Source organism: Ovis aries, chromosome 12, assembly GCF_016772045.2.
Source record: "Ovis aries strain OAR_USU_Benz2616 breed Rambouillet chromosome 12, ARS-UI_Ramb_v3.0, whole genome shotgun sequence".
NCBI classification, from domain to species: Eukaryota; Metazoa; Chordata; class Mammalia; order Artiodactyla; family Bovidae; genus Ovis; species Ovis aries.
In genome coordinates, this window is record NC_056065.1 from 11,230,520 (window position 1) to 11,248,236 (window position 17,717).

A 17,717-nucleotide genomic window follows, 5' to 3' on the forward strand; every position below is an offset into this window, starting at 1 on the left:
TTGTAAACTATAAATAATTCTATGCCAAAGGATCTACAAATAATTATAAGGCAGATTCAACAGCACAGTCTTCTCCAGGGCTAATTTTACTAATTTTACTGTTTTTCTGTGGTTAAACTGACAGGGAAAGTCTTCTAACCAACCATAAACGCTGATCATTATACAATTAAATATAAAAGGAAAGTGTTTTAGAAAATCAGAGGAAAAAACCTTATTTGGCAATGTGCTGTTACTTACATACTAGCACCTCTGAGCCCTAAAACAAATTCAACGTTTACAACTCATGCTACATCTATTTTAGTTAGGTGAAAGCTCACCCAAGAGCAGAGGTTTAAGGAACAGGGAGCAGAATAAAATACATATTTAGTGGGCACTTATGAATTGGATGGAAATTAAGTTTGAATATGGCCCATTGAACTCTTCATTAAAGACATTCTGCTGCAGAAGATTCACACATTATTACTGGCCCCACCGATATGCTGCTGCTGCTAATGATTTGATTATGTGGGAGCAGAGTTTTTTTGAAACTTTAAAAGTTGGGATGCTCAAACTGTAAAGATAATGTAATTTATCAAGATACACTCTTAATTCTATTACAACAAGGATATAGGAAACGTGACCATAACCAAGCTGTAAGTTCAGCCAGGCACATAGTTTATCTTTATTAAGAACTATGAGTCACTATATTGTTTAACTTATTAACAGAAAAGGTGACTATATATGTACTTAGTTTTCAAAGTGGAAACTTATATTCCATTTATTTTCCAAGCAGAGGAATACTACGCCTGAAAAAAAAATCTCATGAATCATTTATCATCTATATCCTACCCCACACTACAGTTTTTGTCTTCTTGATTGAATGTAATTTTTCTGTCTTCTTGTTTGGTGGGGGGAGAGAGAGAGAGAGAGAGAGAGAGAGAGAGAGAGAGAGAGAGAGAGAGAGAGAGAGTGTGTGTGTGTGTGTGTGTGTGTGCGCGCGCATGCATGCATACTGGGGTGGGGGGAGTAGTATTAAAGCACTACAAAACATTTTATTCACAATTAAACCTGAGACTTAAAATCCAATGAAATTAAATTAGAATGAGTAGAACACTTTATCAGGTTTCGACTTAAACTCTATTCAAGAACCACTTTGAGAAATAAACAAACTGATGGATAAACAGTCACTTATACTGCCTACACCATGTACATCAACCGCATGACATATGAAGCACTAAAATCAAACACGGAGGTTAAATAGCTTTTGGTAAATTTGAAGTGGATAGAAACGGAATTCAGTGGCAATATTCTGAGAGGTAGGTCATTTACTAAAATTTGACATAGGATCACCCCACTTTTTGAACTTCGGCAATAAACCTAGTTTTATTTAACTTTACTCACTTAAATGGCACACATTTATAACTCCCAAGAAATTCTTATAAACACTACCTAAAATAATACATAAAAAAACAGACCAATAACCTGCAAGTGTTATCCATTTACTAAATGTAATTCTTTATACATCTATTATACATTTAAATTTATTTTCTTACTTATTATTCCAACATGTTAATGTAGAAACCGTGCTGGGGTCTTGAGTCAGCAATGAGCTGGCAATGTGGCAACGAGCTGGCCAGAACACGTAGCACGTGGCATTTCAAAATTTCTAATCCAATTCTTAAGTCAAATTCAGTCATTTCTCCCCTCTTTCATTTCTAAAGTTAATATGCCATAGATAGAGTAGTCCATTCCACATCAAATACAACTGAATAATAAAAGCTCAGTCATATAATATTAAAGTTAATGCCATTATTTTTCATGGTTCTTTTAATTTTGACCAGCTTTTGTAAAGAATGCATTTGTAATATTATAAAATATACCACTGGTCTTAAAAAATTTTATAAACTAATTTATAAACTAGTAAGACTCATGGAACCGTTATCTGGAAGAGTGGCAATTTATTCCTGGCCACATATGTATACCCTATCATCACAGCCTCTATTATTAATACCAATAAAATAGAATTGCTATGTAATAAGAAATATGGCAACTAAATACCCCCCTCCCCACCTTCCAAAAAAAGAACAATGTCATCACTTTAATTTTATTAGGAGTCACAATATTTTTTATTTAGGAAAAATATTTCCTTCAATGTTCATTAGATAATGAATCTTATTTAAATGAATAATTTACTTTTACTTTTCTGTGTAGACCAATTAAAAAGTATGCCTCTTTCCCTTCATAAGCAAACTCTAATTCTGCATGGCAGATAAGAAATTAATACTTTATTTCCTTCTAACTTAAAAATTATGAAATTTTCCTCATTATGAATCAGTTATTTCTTTTGGACTGTTGTCATGCTGCTGTTGAAAGAAAAAGTTAGTAAAGGATGGATACATGGGAAACAAATCATAAAGTATAAGACTAGTTTATAAGGAAATATATTAAACATTATTTAAATATTAAACAAAATATTCCTACATTAAATAAATAAGACTTGAATTTGTCATCTGGAACCATAGGCCAATACCACCAATAATGGGGATGGTCTAGTGCAAAAGGTGGCCACAAAAGAAAAAAACAAAAACAAAAAAAAGGAGGAGACGACACAATATTTAATTGTTTTCATATTTAACCAGTGATTTTTCAATCCTTTTTCAACAGAAAATTATCTGAAGGACTTTTAAAAAATACTGATGAACGGGTCTCATCCCAGACAAATAAAATCAGAAACAGGATTCAGGTAATGGAATTTTTTAAAAGGGCCCCAAGTGATTCTAGTATACAGTCAGAGTTGAGAGCTGCTGATGGAAACCCACAAGCTTCTGATTGTTGCCCGACTCAGAAAGGTATCCTATGAATGAAGAAAAGGAGCTTTATTTTACTGGTGGGACAAGACACGGGTGTCTCCAGTTACTTGTGGATAAATCAAGCTTACTAATGTGTATTTCATTTCCATCAAAATATGTGCATAGGACACTTCATTCACTGTAATTCTATATTTTCAAGCTCCAAGATCAAGTAGAGTCAACGCTTTGTAATAAACCAGTTATACTGAAACTCCATCACTCATTCATGCACAGAACATTTACTGAAAATGCCTACTATGTGCAAGGCACTGTGACAGGCACTGCTATAGGACCTGGAGTCATGAGAAAGGAAGAGTGATTGGCCAGAAGCTTGGTTGTTTTTTTTTTCCCTTAGAATTCATGGCTATAAAATGAATTCCATGGACCTAGATAAGGGAATGAATTTTTTAAAAAGGAAAAGAAATTAAGTATGTATTAAAGGTCTGATTTTAAGATACATTAAATAGCATATTTGTACTTTTCCTAATGATTTCCAGAGCCTTTGAATACACGTAAGGCAAATTCAAGATAGAAAAATAAACCCTATTGAAAGCAGATGTTCTGAGTTATAACCACACTCTGTAAAAGTAAATTTCATACATAAGTATAAATACTAAAAATCTTTATAGAAAGGTAGTTCATGTCCACTTGTAGTAGTCTTAACAAGTAATCTTACATTAAAATATTACAGATTCTAGTCCTTGACTATTTCATCATGGAGAAAGTTCATACAATACATAATTTATTTTGAAAACAGACTTATATACTGAGAAATTCTAATGTGAACAAATTTGAGTTTTCTTTTCAAGAAGAAAGGATGCAGAGAAGGTAAGAAGGGGGGGTGGGGCACAATCTGTTCAAATCTTATACATGTCCTAAATCCTAATAATTTAAAATGCTGACTGCTTTTTTCCTGAAGAACCTAGTAAATCCCATATGAATAAATACTTTTCCTATTCATTACTGACATGGACTTTTGTGGTTACTTAAAAAATAAATAATAAGTGCTTCCCATTTTTATGACAGCATTAGATTTCAAAATGAGGCTAGGTAATGTCAGCTTAACCCAGAAAGCAGCTACATGTGGGGGGAGGGGAAGGATGGGAATGGCACAAGATGAATGATCAGCAACAATTCTAGTGGTAAAAACTCTTTAGGGGAGTAAAGGGTCCAAGTTGCTTTTTAAGGAATAAAGGATGGATCAAGACTCAAGAAAAATGTTCATTCATTGTACCTTGGAGGCAACACTCTGTCTAAAGTACAGAAGTAGTAAAATATTTTACTAAGTTAAAATATAGGTTTTATATTTTATATGATATTGAATACACACAAAAATACCAGTGTTTTCATCTTGTTTCTGTTCAGACACTTAATTAAGCAAATATGTTCTTTGGTGTCTGGGAGAGTTATCAATATTAAAGATAATGGAAGATAAGAACATGCCTAGAAATAGAAGACTCAAAATCCTATACCATATAAAGGAAGAATTGAAGGTGGACTTATGAGAAAAGATAAACTTACTCTGCAGAAGGACTTACACATTTCTTTCCCCCGAATCATATTCTGGCTCCCAAAATAAAAAGTATTATAGCCTATTAGGTTTTTAATCTTGTGTTTTGAGATTTTTTCAAGTGGAAAGATATCACAGATATCACTCTAAGTTTTACAATTACCAAAGTCAGTGAGAAGAATGTACATTCATTCAATGTATTCATTATAAGTAAAGAAGTCTTGAAAAACTGAACAGTTCAACCAAAGCTGAAGAACTGTTCTTGATTTTTCATTATTCCTTTTTAAATAAAGAGAAAGTATAGTACACATACAGGCTGACATTTTGATTCATTCAAAATAGTCACATCCCTTTGCTTGGTTTTTGAAGTTTCAGAGACTAAAATTTAATACCATTCATAACATAGTATTTTCAATAAAAGGAATTAAAGAGCAATGAAAAATCAGAAGCAAGATGGCTTAGAGAGCCTTATAACCTCTACATATACACACATTTGTAACCTGTATTTATTTTCTAGAGAAACAAATTTTAAGTGATGCTAATGTAACCAATGGAGAAAAAACTTCTATCAAAATATACAATTTCCATTACAGACTAGAAGACTAATATTAAAAAAATAGTTGTAAGCCAAAAAGTTTGCTTATATGGATGATAGGCATCATCCCTTTGAAGCATAAATCATCAAATAAGGTTTTATAAAAGATCGATCCGTGACCTTCTTCACTTTTAAGTTCTTGATAAATTCATAAAGCTTCAGTCCCAGTCTTTAGAGCATGGTGTATCCACGGTGTTATCATCTTAATTCAGATTTCCAGAAAAGCAAGAAAACAAGTAACTCAGAATCTCAAGTGAGATTTGTGCTTTACCATGTACCTGAAAAATATTATAATAGGTCATAAGGATTATAGGAATTTTAGAATTTTTAGAATACTACATGTAAAAATAAGTATTGGTATTTTTAAAGCTTAAAATCAGCAGTGGAAAAGGATGTTTTGCTTTCTAAAAAGTAGATACTGTAACCCTTGGGAATATAAAGATTTCTGAAGTAAGCCAGAAAAACCATTCATCTTATGAATTTCTACAATGTAAGAGCTTCTGGCTAAGATAATTAATGATTCTCTTTAATATATTATCAATTACAACCACTGGGTAATCTCAATCATCTCTGTCTCTGAGGAAACACCCAAGAAAGTTACAGTTACTTTCTAAAAAGTACCTCAAACGAGAACAGGTTCAGTGGTACTGTGATCATACGCTGTCCTTACTTTCCAATTATAAAACAGATATTATTGTAAACGGCTTTAGAAAAAAACAATTTATACTAGTAATTAAGATAAATTCAAAAACCAAATTCCTTTCACGAGCTACCAGGTACCCATACCTCGAGTCAGAAACCTTTCGAAAGGTCCTGTCAAAAAATGACAGGACTGCTTAAAGCCAGTTCCTTGGATAGACAGAAAACAAGGTTCAGACAAGTCACAGGGCTCATCAGAGCCAAACTGCAAAATCAAGACCAAATCTGAGTCTTTGAACTCGGGTTTAGTGTTCTCCCTACTAAGCTTTAAGCCCTTTCTCCCTTTGTTTCCAAAGTCAATACAACAAAGATCAACATCAAATTAGGCAATGTTTCAAAGGGGAGCTGCGGGATATGGTTCACAACTTTAAGGAACCTAAAATACAACGGAGAGACAGGAAAACTACTGCAATAAAGCAGAAGTAAGTGCATTTTAGGATCATGATTACCTATCCAATGTTTCCCAGAATCGTAAGAAAACTGGTCTGTCCAGATGACGTTTGTGATAGCTGAGTTCTAATACTGTTACGTCCCATTTCTGAACGTTTGGGTCCAGACGAACTTCATCATATTTGAGATGGAAGGCTTTAACTAGAAGTAGGAGAAATAACATTCTTTATTCAAACTGCAATCAACATTATAAAAATATTTTATTAAGGAATAAAAAACCAACCACAGACATTAACCGAAAAAACTTAAAAGAAAAAAAAGTTCAATCTTTCTTCTACCGAAAAAGCTTCATTACAACCTAAGTGATCTCTAAAATAGAGGCTAAGCACTGCAGTATCCCCCAAAACATTTAATTCAACAAAAATTTACTGAGGCTTATACACGCCAGCCACTGGGGACTGCAATGAAGAATGAAGTAAAATAAAATGTGTACGATCCAGTGAAGGATAAGAAGAAAATGCCTACTCACATACAGCATGATAAAGGTAGTAGAATATCACAGAAACACCAGAGAGTAGTTTACCCAGATTACGGGATTCAGAAAAGGCTTGGATAGTTAGGGTGGCATAAGAATTAGGCAAACACAGAACAAAAGTGACCCAGTTAACAAAAGAGAATGTTCAAAGAGAAACTAGTTTAGTTTAGAAACTAAAGAAATTTAACAAAGTTGCGTCATGCAAAGTAGCACCGGAAATGGATGAAGGATAAGACCACAGAGATTCAGAGCAATGTTGGTCCTAAAGGCCACATTAAGGAGCTTGCATGGTTGCCTAAGAGATATGACAACCCACTCTGCAAAGTGTTTAGCAGAGACCAATGATACGGTATAAAACCTAGAGGAGAGACAGACAGATCTGCTCTACTGGGGAGAACATACACATACGACAGGAAAGATTCAAGAGGTAATTAGTAAGTGGGACATGGTAATAAATGATGGGACATGGTAAGAAATGATGAAAAAGGAAGAGGAATTGGAAGGTCTCTAGAGAAGTTGACCTGGAAATAGATATTTACTTGATATAAAAAGAGTCTAGCAAAGATCCTGAGAAACAGGATTTCAGGCAGGAGCAAGCTCAGAATGCCCTACCCAAGAACAACTCTCTGTAGGCAATGTCCTACGTGTAGATCCTACTCAGCCATGATTTTAAAAAATCTGAATTTTACTTCAAATGTGATAATAAACCACTGGGTAGTTTGAAGCAAGAAGGTGAAATTATTTTCACTTTCAAACGCTATCTCTGGGGAGATTAGAGACTCTAGGACAAAACTTCCCAACAAATGTATGCTGCCAAGGTTGATAGGTTTTGACCACAAAACACTGACTCTGAATCTTCCTCCTTGATCATCTATCTGGCTGGATAGATGGCAGTTTATCCTCAGCAGTTTATCACTAGTGGTATTTGTAGTCAGTTTATCATCAGTGGAGTGTTAGTTTTACTTGTGCACATGGAGGACATTTTGCTTTTCTTTCCTTTTTTTTACTTTTTCTTCCAACATTCAAGATATAAACATTACTATAACCATTATGATCTAGTATTAAGAGTTTCTAAAGAGAAAATGATTGACTGTTAATTGTTTTTAATAACTCTTTATAGACTGCTTGTTCCATATCATTTGCAGGCTTACTGGCTTTTGATGTTAATAATTAATCAAGGTCTAATTCTTGATTAAAATACAAAATAAACCATTTGTGACCCTCCAACAGCCCAAAAAACACATAAACATTATTGCTAAAGTATTTGCTTTTATACTCTCCTGAGTATATTATTTGCTAAAGTATTTGCTTTTATACTCTCCTCACTGAGTACATTATTTATTTTGAATTTAATTCAAAGTAATCAATTTAAACCAGTTCATTAAAGGGGCTGTATGTTATGGATTCAGAAAAGCCATTTTCAAAATATTTATTATATATGGAGAAAATATTTGTTTCTTTAAATTTTTAAATCAAATGAAGTCACTATTCAGTACTCTCTACTCTGCTCATTACATGTTTCTGTTTTCTGATCTTCTCATTATTTGTTTCGAATCATTCTTAAAAATACATGAGTTATAATTTTTTAAATGACTTATTTAAAGTCACAAGGGCCAATAATCCCCTTTACTAATTTCAATAGATATAGTTTATATAGCATTTATTTTTCAACAGAATGCATAATTTTTAAATTGAAACTGAATATCAGAGTTCAAAAAGTTTATGTTACAAAATGAGGAAACAATTTCTTTCATCACATAAAGTATCTTATTAGCATGAAGCAATGGTGGCAAGCAAACTTAAACCAAGACATCACCATAAAATATCTTTCTTACTCAGAAAAAGACATAGTTTTTAGGCCTCACCAAAAATGGAAGAAGTAAGATTCTTTTATAACTAGACAGTTATCTGGGAGTACTAAAGCAAAACTTTACAAAATGTGTTGTTCGTTTTCTGCAAACTGCATGACTGTTGTCGATACATTTTTTGCAGAAACAAAGAAAAGAAACAGAAAAGGTGCTCTTATATAGCATTTTGGTAGATACATGATGGCATGGAAAATGACAAAGGGGCAGCATAATAGAGAAGATTATTAAATCAGAAAAATTTCTCAATGATAACTAAAAAATTTCAAGAAATTGTCATTTAAAAATCTTGGACTTGAAGCCTAAAAAACAGTATTTTTAAAAATCAGTATCAAGCTCAAATTTCTCATAATTTTGAAAAGATTTTATTTGGCAAAATTTTATAGTTTAATATTTAAGATCTTCTCTAAACCTCTATTTTATTATGCAGCAAAAAGAAAATACATTTTTTTACCAAGTACCCTCAGTTTACCCCTATGCTATACAGATATTATCATTTTCCATGTAGATTGGGGGAAAGGTGAGAAGCTACAACACTCAAGAGTTAATTTACAGCAAGGAGACCAGCTCCTCCGTCCGTGCAGTTTTCAAGACAAGAGTACTGGAATGGGTTGCCATTTCCTTCTCCAGGGAATCTTCCCAACCCAGGGATCGAACCCAGGTCTCTCACATTGTAGACAGACTCTTTACCATCAGAGCCACCAAGGAAGTCCAGCTAAAAGCTAGGAGAGGACATATTTCTAAATTTCTGGCTTATGCAAATTACTAAAAACACTGAGGAAAAGAACAGTCTGGGGAGGAAGGAGAGCATAAGACAACAGATTCCTCTCAGAAGAGGCAGAGCCCGATGCACCAATGGGACTTCACAGGGAGCCACCTGGTCATCGGTGAGACAGAGAGGCCCAGAACATCAGCCAGAGACATAACTTAGAACTAAGGACAGAGATGGTGACAGGAAGCCACCAGATCTCGAGTGCGTGTCTATAATTAAAGCAGGAGAGAAGTGGGAACACAAAAATGTCACTGATGTCACTGAAAGCCAGAGGAAAGATAGCTAGAGTCTGAGTAAATGTAACAAGCCCTCAGAAAAGAGCATTTTAAGAAGAGGAAATGGATCAAGAGTAATATGATAAGGAGACCAAAAGTAGCCAATATCTGGATCCCTGTGGGAGCAGCTCAGTGGGTGAGCAGGTACCACCACAGCTGCCTGCGATCAGACTTGGCTGTGGAGGAAAAGGAGAGGAAGCTAGAAGAAAAGGTGAGGGAAGAGGAAAGGGTTTTTCTTCCATGTGTTTTAGATGGAAGGGCAAGAGTACTTTCATTTTAAATGCTGGTTAAGTAAAGAAGGAAGGTTTACGAGAAAGAATAATTCATGGAAGAAAATCATAATTGTTCATTAAAAAAAATCTCTAAGTCCTTATCTAAATTTCTGAAGACTAATGATCTGAACAAAACTCAATTAAAAGTTACGTTCTTAATGAAATTTGGAGAGTATTTTCATCTTCAAGACATTCTAACCATTGTTTATTACAGTACTAGTCAACAAGGCAAGCAAGTAGGTGAAACACAACAAAACTAGTGTTCAGTGACATTTTGCTTTCATTAAAATTCCCACTCTCTCTGTATCTTTGACTTCTATTTATCAAATCTGTGCATTACTCAGGTTTTAGAAATAACAAAAAAAACTATAGTCATATTAGCATTCATTTTAAAAACTGAATGAAGGTAGGAGAATAATGATTAAAAGCTTTCAAGCTTGGGCAGGTTTTGGCCTAAAAGAATGGTGGCACCACTGACAAAAACTGAACTGCTTTATTTAAAACAACAAACAGCTGGATTTCACAGTAGCACAATCTACATTCAAAATAACTAAAGTTATTATTTCTAACAAACATACTTGTTTATGAGGATGCTTTTTAAAACACGATTTTATTACTGATACTAACTTCACTGGGTACTCAAATTAAATAATAATTTGAATATCCGTACGTATAAAAGGGCTTCCATGGTGGCTGAAATGGTAAAGAATCTGCCTATAATGCAGGAGACCGAGGTTCAGTCTCTGTGTCAGGAAGATCCCCTAGGTACTGGCAACCTACTCCAGTACCCTTGCCTGAAGAATTCCAAAGACAAGAGAAGCCTGACAGGCTACAGTTCATGGAATTGCTATTCAGTCAGACTTCAATTCTTCTTCTTTTGGTGTATCAATAATGCCAAAATGTGACCAATGAAAGATATGATACATGAAATCTACACATTTAACAGGTGTCTACAAAATGGTTCCCAATGCCGTGCTCCTTTCTGTGCTGATGACACGAGAGTCAATGAGTCAGACCACGCTGCTCACATCCTAGAAATGGCATGACAGCCAAGGAGGACTTACAATACAGATATAAAAATGAGGTCAGGTCAAGCAACGAACGTTACCATGAGATCACCAGGAGGAAGTAATGGCTACTTCCAGGATGGTCAGAGGAGGGAGCTCCCTAAAGGAGAGAGTAATCGGCTGAGACCTGAACAAACAGAAAAGGGCCAAGTCTGCTGCAACCATTTCAGACAGCAGGAACAGCAGCCAACAGTCAAGTGGCATTGTTAGTTCAGCAAAAGTCAGCCTATTTAAAGACTGGCGATCAATTCTACATGTACGTACATGCAACAAGATTAATGATTTCTAAGCAACCTACAAAGTAATTATTAATGTTGAAACACAGGCAATAATTCACTTTTGGATATAAAAACACAGAAAACATTAATATTCCAAAAAAGGCTTTTAAAATATTTCACAGGTGTTTAAAAGTAAAAATATATGGTACTTACTAAGAATCCTTTGATATACACATCACATGTGCAGAGCCCTAGATGGCTCTTTCTCTTAAATAATAGAGCAAAAACATTTCTACATTAGATAGGCAGTAAAAATAAAGAGAATCTTACTTTTAGCAAATATGTCAACTGGTGATCCATCAGGCAAAAGCCAAGGCCAACCTTTGAACTGCCACGCAGGACCCTGCACAAAAACTGCTACAACCCGGTCCCTGTTAGTGGAGAAGAGGAAGGGGAGAGCGGAAACTGAGTGGCTCAGGCATTCTCAGTTACTACAACCCTTAGGGAAAGAGTCTCACCATCACTCCTGCAGTGGAGTCTCCTGTCCACACGTCTGTGAGGGGAAACACAGTGCTGCACGTCCACCATTTTCTTTATGTTACAGCAATAGAGTGTGTTAACGACTGCTATACTCCCCATATATTGTTTTTAACACCTAAGTCATTTAAACATAATTACATGCACAGTCCTTACATGAGATCCTTTCAGCCTTTTATCTCTGCCCGATCTGTTAATTAGTGGGCCTATTTTTCTAATGTAATAGGGAACAATAGTGTATCTGTTAATTGAAAAAGTTAGTTTTAAAATCATTTACAATTCAAACACATCTTAAATGTTTAATTAAAAATATCATAAATTACAGTATTTCACTATTTTGAATTCACTACTCACTAAAGCTCCAACACCTTAGTTTGAGTTCTGATTATCTGGAAAATAACCTGAGTATAGAAACCACCTAAACTTTTTCAATTGTTTTACAACTATTTCACTCACTCTGAATTCTCTACTTGGTGTGGTGTGTGCGCGCGCACTAAAGCAACTAGTTTTTCCCAGACATTTAACTTCCTTTTCCGAAAAAAGCACAAATCTCTTTCTGGGGCCTTACATTTCTTTACAAAATATTAATTAACTTGAGAAATTACAATAAAAACAACTACCATAAACAGTTTAAGCCTACAACTAAAGAAATGGAAACAAAATAGTAACATTAACAATAATAACCAACATTGTAAGATTTACTACAAGCATTCACTATGTGCCAGTGCTGGTCTACACAGCCTACTCACGTCTATACATTTAAACTTCAAAATAATCCTGTGAGGTAACCTATTACCCCTATTTTATAGAACAGCAGAGTATGTTGGAGACCAGGAGGCAGGAAGCGGGGAGGGAGCAAGAGCGTGGAGAAAAGGAGGGTGTGAACAGAGAGAGGGGAGAACCAATGACTGGTCATGCTACCGTCCTATATGGGGACTGATAAATCATGACAACAGCCAACTCACTGTTATACTGGAAAACAGTTTTGACCTCATGACTCCCTTAAAGGGCCCTGGGAATGCCCAGAGGACCACAGACCATACTGTGATAATCACTGCATTAGATTACGCATCCAAGAGAGTATTAAGCCAAGGTTACCTTCAAGTTAAAGACCTACAACAACATAGTTACTGTGAAAAGCCACAGCTTAAAATTCTTAACAGCTCAAAAGCTCTTATGGTTAAAATTAAATCTTAAATTAAAAATTTCATAGGATATATGCTCCACACTACCTAAACCATCTTTGGGAATGGAGCACACTATTAAATAGCCTCTCAATTTTATGATGTAACTTGCAGCACACACTAGTTGAAGGACAAAGGTGCCTGCCAAACAAAAGGGAATTTGTCAGACAGAGGTCACCCAGATCCTTCTGTGTCTCACAGGGTCAGCAGGGAAGCAGGATAATAAAAATACGACTCCCGGTGAATTCCCCTTTAGGACAATTAACGAGAAGAGAAGAAGAAAGGTAAGGAAAATCCTTCCCTAGGCTGACACTGATGGCCAGGGCCCAAGCTAATATACAAAGGCAGCGCAATGCACAGTGCCGGCACTTGCGCCCTGCATGACTGCGCCCTGCAAATCTGTGCAAATGTACACATGGCACGCCTTTCCACTTCCTGCAAAGTTTAGACAACCTGAAATGCTCGTCTTACACTGCATATGTAACTCAAAGTGTCTCTGCTAGGTACTAGGACAGAATTCCAATACGACAGCCCTTGAGTCTTCACCAAAGTCTTTAACATACTAGTATTCTCACTGGCTTGATTTTCTAATATCTGAAGACTAATGAGTACGTCAAAGGTAAATTTCGGGTAATGAGTCAATGTGTTACACTCTCTGTATCAGAGAAATGCACACTCGGACTATGTATTTTTATTCTGGCTTAGATTAATGAAATAATTTAAGGTAATTCATGTATCTGAATATATAGGCACTTTATATTATAAATAGCTCAATATTTTATTAAAGGATATTTTAATTCAATAAAAGAGCTGAACTGGGATGATGAGGTTATTATTTTCATTAAATTATCCCCTCACAATGAAAGTAACAATGCTTTCACTTACCATTTCTTTACCAAGGAAAATTAGAATTCTCCAAACCAAAAATCTAAAATATAGGCTCTCTAAAACATTAGTCTACTTGAAAGTTTTGTTCCAAAAGCTGATCCAGAATAAGTGGACAAGTGGGAAAACTTTTCACTGTTTTCCACAAGTTTGTGCTTCTTGTTATAGACGTCCAAATTATATTTACTTAATACTAGAACGTTAATATTATTGAGGACTAAATCAGATACTAACACAGGTTTTAAGGATAGAATTCAGTATCTCGAATTCATGATAAAATTTGCTATCTGTTAATTACACAACAAATGAAGGACTATGCAAAAGCGTCAGTTAACTCACCAGTCCTGAGGCATGAGCTTAAGGGGCTGGTCGACTACTCTGTAAGGAACTGTGACACTAATGGCAGTGCCCCCCGGTTGCATCTGGTCTTTTCTTCTCTGAATTAGAGTTTCATTTTCTCGTTGGCAGCCTTGCTTCTTCTTTTCATCTGATGGAACAAATCTTTTAAAAAACAGGAGACAAAATGATTCCACAACAATCTTAAATGAGAAAAGAAACTGTACTTTGAAATTACTTTTAAAATGACAGTTTTAAACCAAAAACATTATTTTAAAAATAAACTCAATCTGCATATACAGAATATGGGTCTTTCCTTTGCACGCCAAACAGAAGTAAAGCTCACTTACGTGAGAAGTCGCTGTGTGTGAATCTCACATTCAGACGCAATCTGCGTGTGTTAGTGTGACACTTAGCATTCCCAATGGTTCCATACACAACCACACTAATCCTTGATTTCTCAAATGCTAAGAAAAGGGAAATTTTACTATAAATCAAAGATCACTTGAAATGGAGCTGATGCGGCTAGATAAAGATAGGTGATTCAATCCATCAAGGAGTGTCACCAAATACGCCTTTCCACAAGGTAACCACCACACCCACCAAGATACAGAACACGTGCAACAGACCAGAGAAATTTCCTCCTGCACCCTTCAGTAATCTCTACACTTCTTCCCCAACAGGTAACCACACAACTCTGCTTTCCATCATCACAGGTGACTTCTAGGAATTCTATATATGGAATCACACAAGAATGTACTCTTCCATGCCTGGCTCCTTTCATTCAATCTAACGTTTCTGACATTTATCCATGCTGAGGGGCACACTGGCAGTTCATTCTGTTTTACTGTTGAGCAAAATTCTACTGTATGAATCTGACACAATCTGTTTATACATTCTACTATAAACACTCTGGTATAAGCCTTTTTACAGACATATGTTTTCACTTCATTCTCTTACATAAATACCTATGAGTGGAACTGTTGGATCGCAGGGTATGTTTAACTTTAAAAGAAATTGTCAGAAAGCTTTTCAATGTGCAATAAATTATAAAGAGCATTCTAAAGGCATCTCTGAGCTAGCTGGCGAGAAGTAAAGAATCCTTGGGCCAGAGAACTGAGTAAAGAATGAAACTCAAAGGTCAGGACAACACTGCAGACTCCAGCCCATGGAAGGCAGTGGCAAGCTAACGAAACTTCAGTTTTGTCTCTTACTTTACTTCACTAGACTCTTGGAAGAGGAAACAAATCCCATATTCTGCTCAAGGTAGAGAATCTAACAGAAATTCCTTCTTTCATAAAGTTAGGACTCTGGGGTTCAATATAATGTAAACCAGAAATAAACCTACTGCTCACCCATTTTCCTAACCTCATCTCAGCCCTAACCAACACCCTGACAACTGAAAGAAAAATCAAATCTCAGAATTTAAATTGGACTTCATCTGGATTTAAAGCAAAAATTAACAACCCTGACCACAGTGGTTGGTTCAGAAATACACCTGTTACACTGTATAAGCCAGGTAAACAGGATTTAATCCCAAGATTTTTGCTGGAATTACTGGGAAATGAGCACTGTCTCTTTGTGGTGACTGGTAAATTGGAGTTTCTGATAAGTCATCTTTGGCCCTGAAGAAGGAGAACCTGCCTAAGAGATGGAGACACCAACTCCTGCTTATTTCATTTAGCACTGAATTCAACTGTGTCAGAAGCCAGGACTTTTCAGTTACGTTGAGCCAATTATTTTTACAGTAAAGCTACTTTGAGTTGATTTTTAATACTTAACACAAAAAATTATCTAACAAAAAGAACCAGAACTGCACAATTGACTGGATGGATATCTGCAATCTGGAGAAATATTCTGACATCCACCGACTCTACCATTATTTATTTATTCCACTTAACATTCTATGACTATGAAGGCGTATGGGTAATATGATTAAAGTCACCGCTGTTTAAACAAGTAACAAATCTCTAAAATAATTTCCTTAGTATAATATAAAATGCAAATGAGATATCATTACACAAATTCCAGATTTTAAGTCTATATATCATTTTGAAAAATGAACAATTTCATCAGTATTTCCCAGATTAAAAATACAGTTTTCCTTTCTTCTAAATAAAAGAAGTTGAAATTTGCAGGGGAAAAAAAATTAGCAATAATATCTGGTGTTAAAAAAAACCTCAAACAGAATTTAACGTGAAGCTATCGATGTTGGATTGGCTATGCCACCAGGTGCTTATCAAATGCAAAAGCAAATCTTGAACCCCATGCACTCCAACAAGGGGCCCTCGCACAGGCTCTCGGCCACGGTCAAGAACCAGCTCCAGTCCAAAACTGACCCTGGAGGAGGTGGAGCTCCGAAGCTGGATTGAGGACTGACCGGCCTCTCCATCAACCCGGACGACTTCCAGAAGGGCCTGAAGGACGGGATCATCCTGTGCACACGCATGAGTAAACTGCAGCTGGGATCAATCCCTAAGACTAACCGCTCCACGCAGAAGTGGCACCAGCTAGAAAACCTCTCCAACTTTTTCAAGGCCACGGTCAGCTACGGCATGAACCCTGTCGACCTGTTTGAAGCTAACAACCTGTTTGAAAGCGGGAACTTGATGCAGGTGTAGGTGTCTCTTTCTTGCCCTGGCCAGGAAGGCCAAGACAAAGGGGATGCAGAGCAGCATGGACACTGGCATCAAATGCTTGGGAGAACTAGGGATGAGACTGATGATGCCACCACGAAGGTGGTCCAGTGCGTCACTGGGTTCCTGATGGGCACCAACAAATGTGCCAGTCAGTCGGGCATGACCGCTTCTGGCACCAGATTGCATCTGTATGACCCCCAAAACCATATCCTGCCCCCATGGACCACTTGACCATCAGCCTCCAGATGAGCACAAACAAGTGGGACAGGCAGGTGGGCACAACGGCTCCAGGGAGCCGGCGGCACATTTGCAACCCAAAGCTGGGGACAGCCAAATGTGACAATCCCTCCATGTCCCTGCAGATGGGCTACACGCAGGGAGCCAAGCAAAGTGGTCAGGTCTTTGGCCTGGGCCGGCAGATACATGACCCCAAGTACTGCCCTCAAGGCCCAGTGGCTGACGGGGCTCCAGCAACTGCCAGAGAGGGCCAGGCCCAGGGGAGCCCTCAGAGTGCTGCCTCTACTACAGGAAGAGGCGGGCTCCTGAGACACCCATGTGGGTTGTCTTCCCACATCATTGCCCTATATGGGTTTTCCTGTTTTTTGTCTTGTTTTTCTACATGTCAGAGTGTTACCAGTTAAGAGTCTGGGGGAAAGGGGTAAAGGCCATAGCCAGATGCATGTGGGGTGGGGGTCCCTACCAGGGCAGCTCCAGGCATCAGGTTTCCCAGCAGACTTTGGGCCAAACTTGTTAGGTTAGGGGGGAAAAGAAACCAAGGCAGGGAGGGGAACTGGCCCTGAGTAGTTTCCGGTTACATCTACCCCACTTTTTCCTGCCAATCAGTCTGTGGTTTCTGTACCCACAGAAGTTTCAGGCAGTTTTAGTGAAATGAAAATACTTTGTTCAGGGGAGTGTGTGTGAGTGTGTGTGTTGGAGGGGGAAGTTGGATGCTGAGAGAAGGTAAGGCCATAGTCCCAAAATATTTTATGTCTCATCGATTTCCCGAGGACCTTCAAACCACCAACCCTGGCCCCTCCCAGGGGCCTAGTGGGGACACTGAGGCCCCGGCAGGACAGTGGAGTTCTGAGTGCTTGAGACAAAACCAGCCCC

General features: G+C 36.9%; 1 protein-coding gene and 1 pseudogene across 1 annotated transcript in view; one reads left to right on the forward strand and one right to left on the reverse strand.

Annotated features, from left to right (window-relative positions):
- Positions 1 to 2,081: 2,081 nt before the first annotated feature.
- Positions 2,082 to 17,717, reverse strand: part of CDC73 (cell division cycle 73) — an 89,197-nt gene continuing 73,561 nt past the window's right edge. The window contains exons 14-17 of the mRNA XM_027976263.3: positions 13,972 to 14,133; positions 11,357 to 11,457; positions 6,082 to 6,223; positions 2,082 to 5,211 (exon numbers count right to left, since the gene is read on the reverse strand). Of these exons, the coding sequence (XP_027832064.1) occupies positions 5,175 to 5,211; positions 6,082 to 6,223; positions 11,357 to 11,457; positions 13,972 to 14,133 (442 nt within the window). The 3' untranslated portion in view covers positions 2,082 to 5,174. The remainder of the gene's footprint in view (positions 5,212 to 6,081; positions 6,224 to 11,356; positions 11,458 to 13,971; positions 14,134 to 17,717) is intronic.
- LOC105611802 (calponin-2-like) lies at positions 16,191 to 17,248 on the forward strand (annotated as a pseudogene).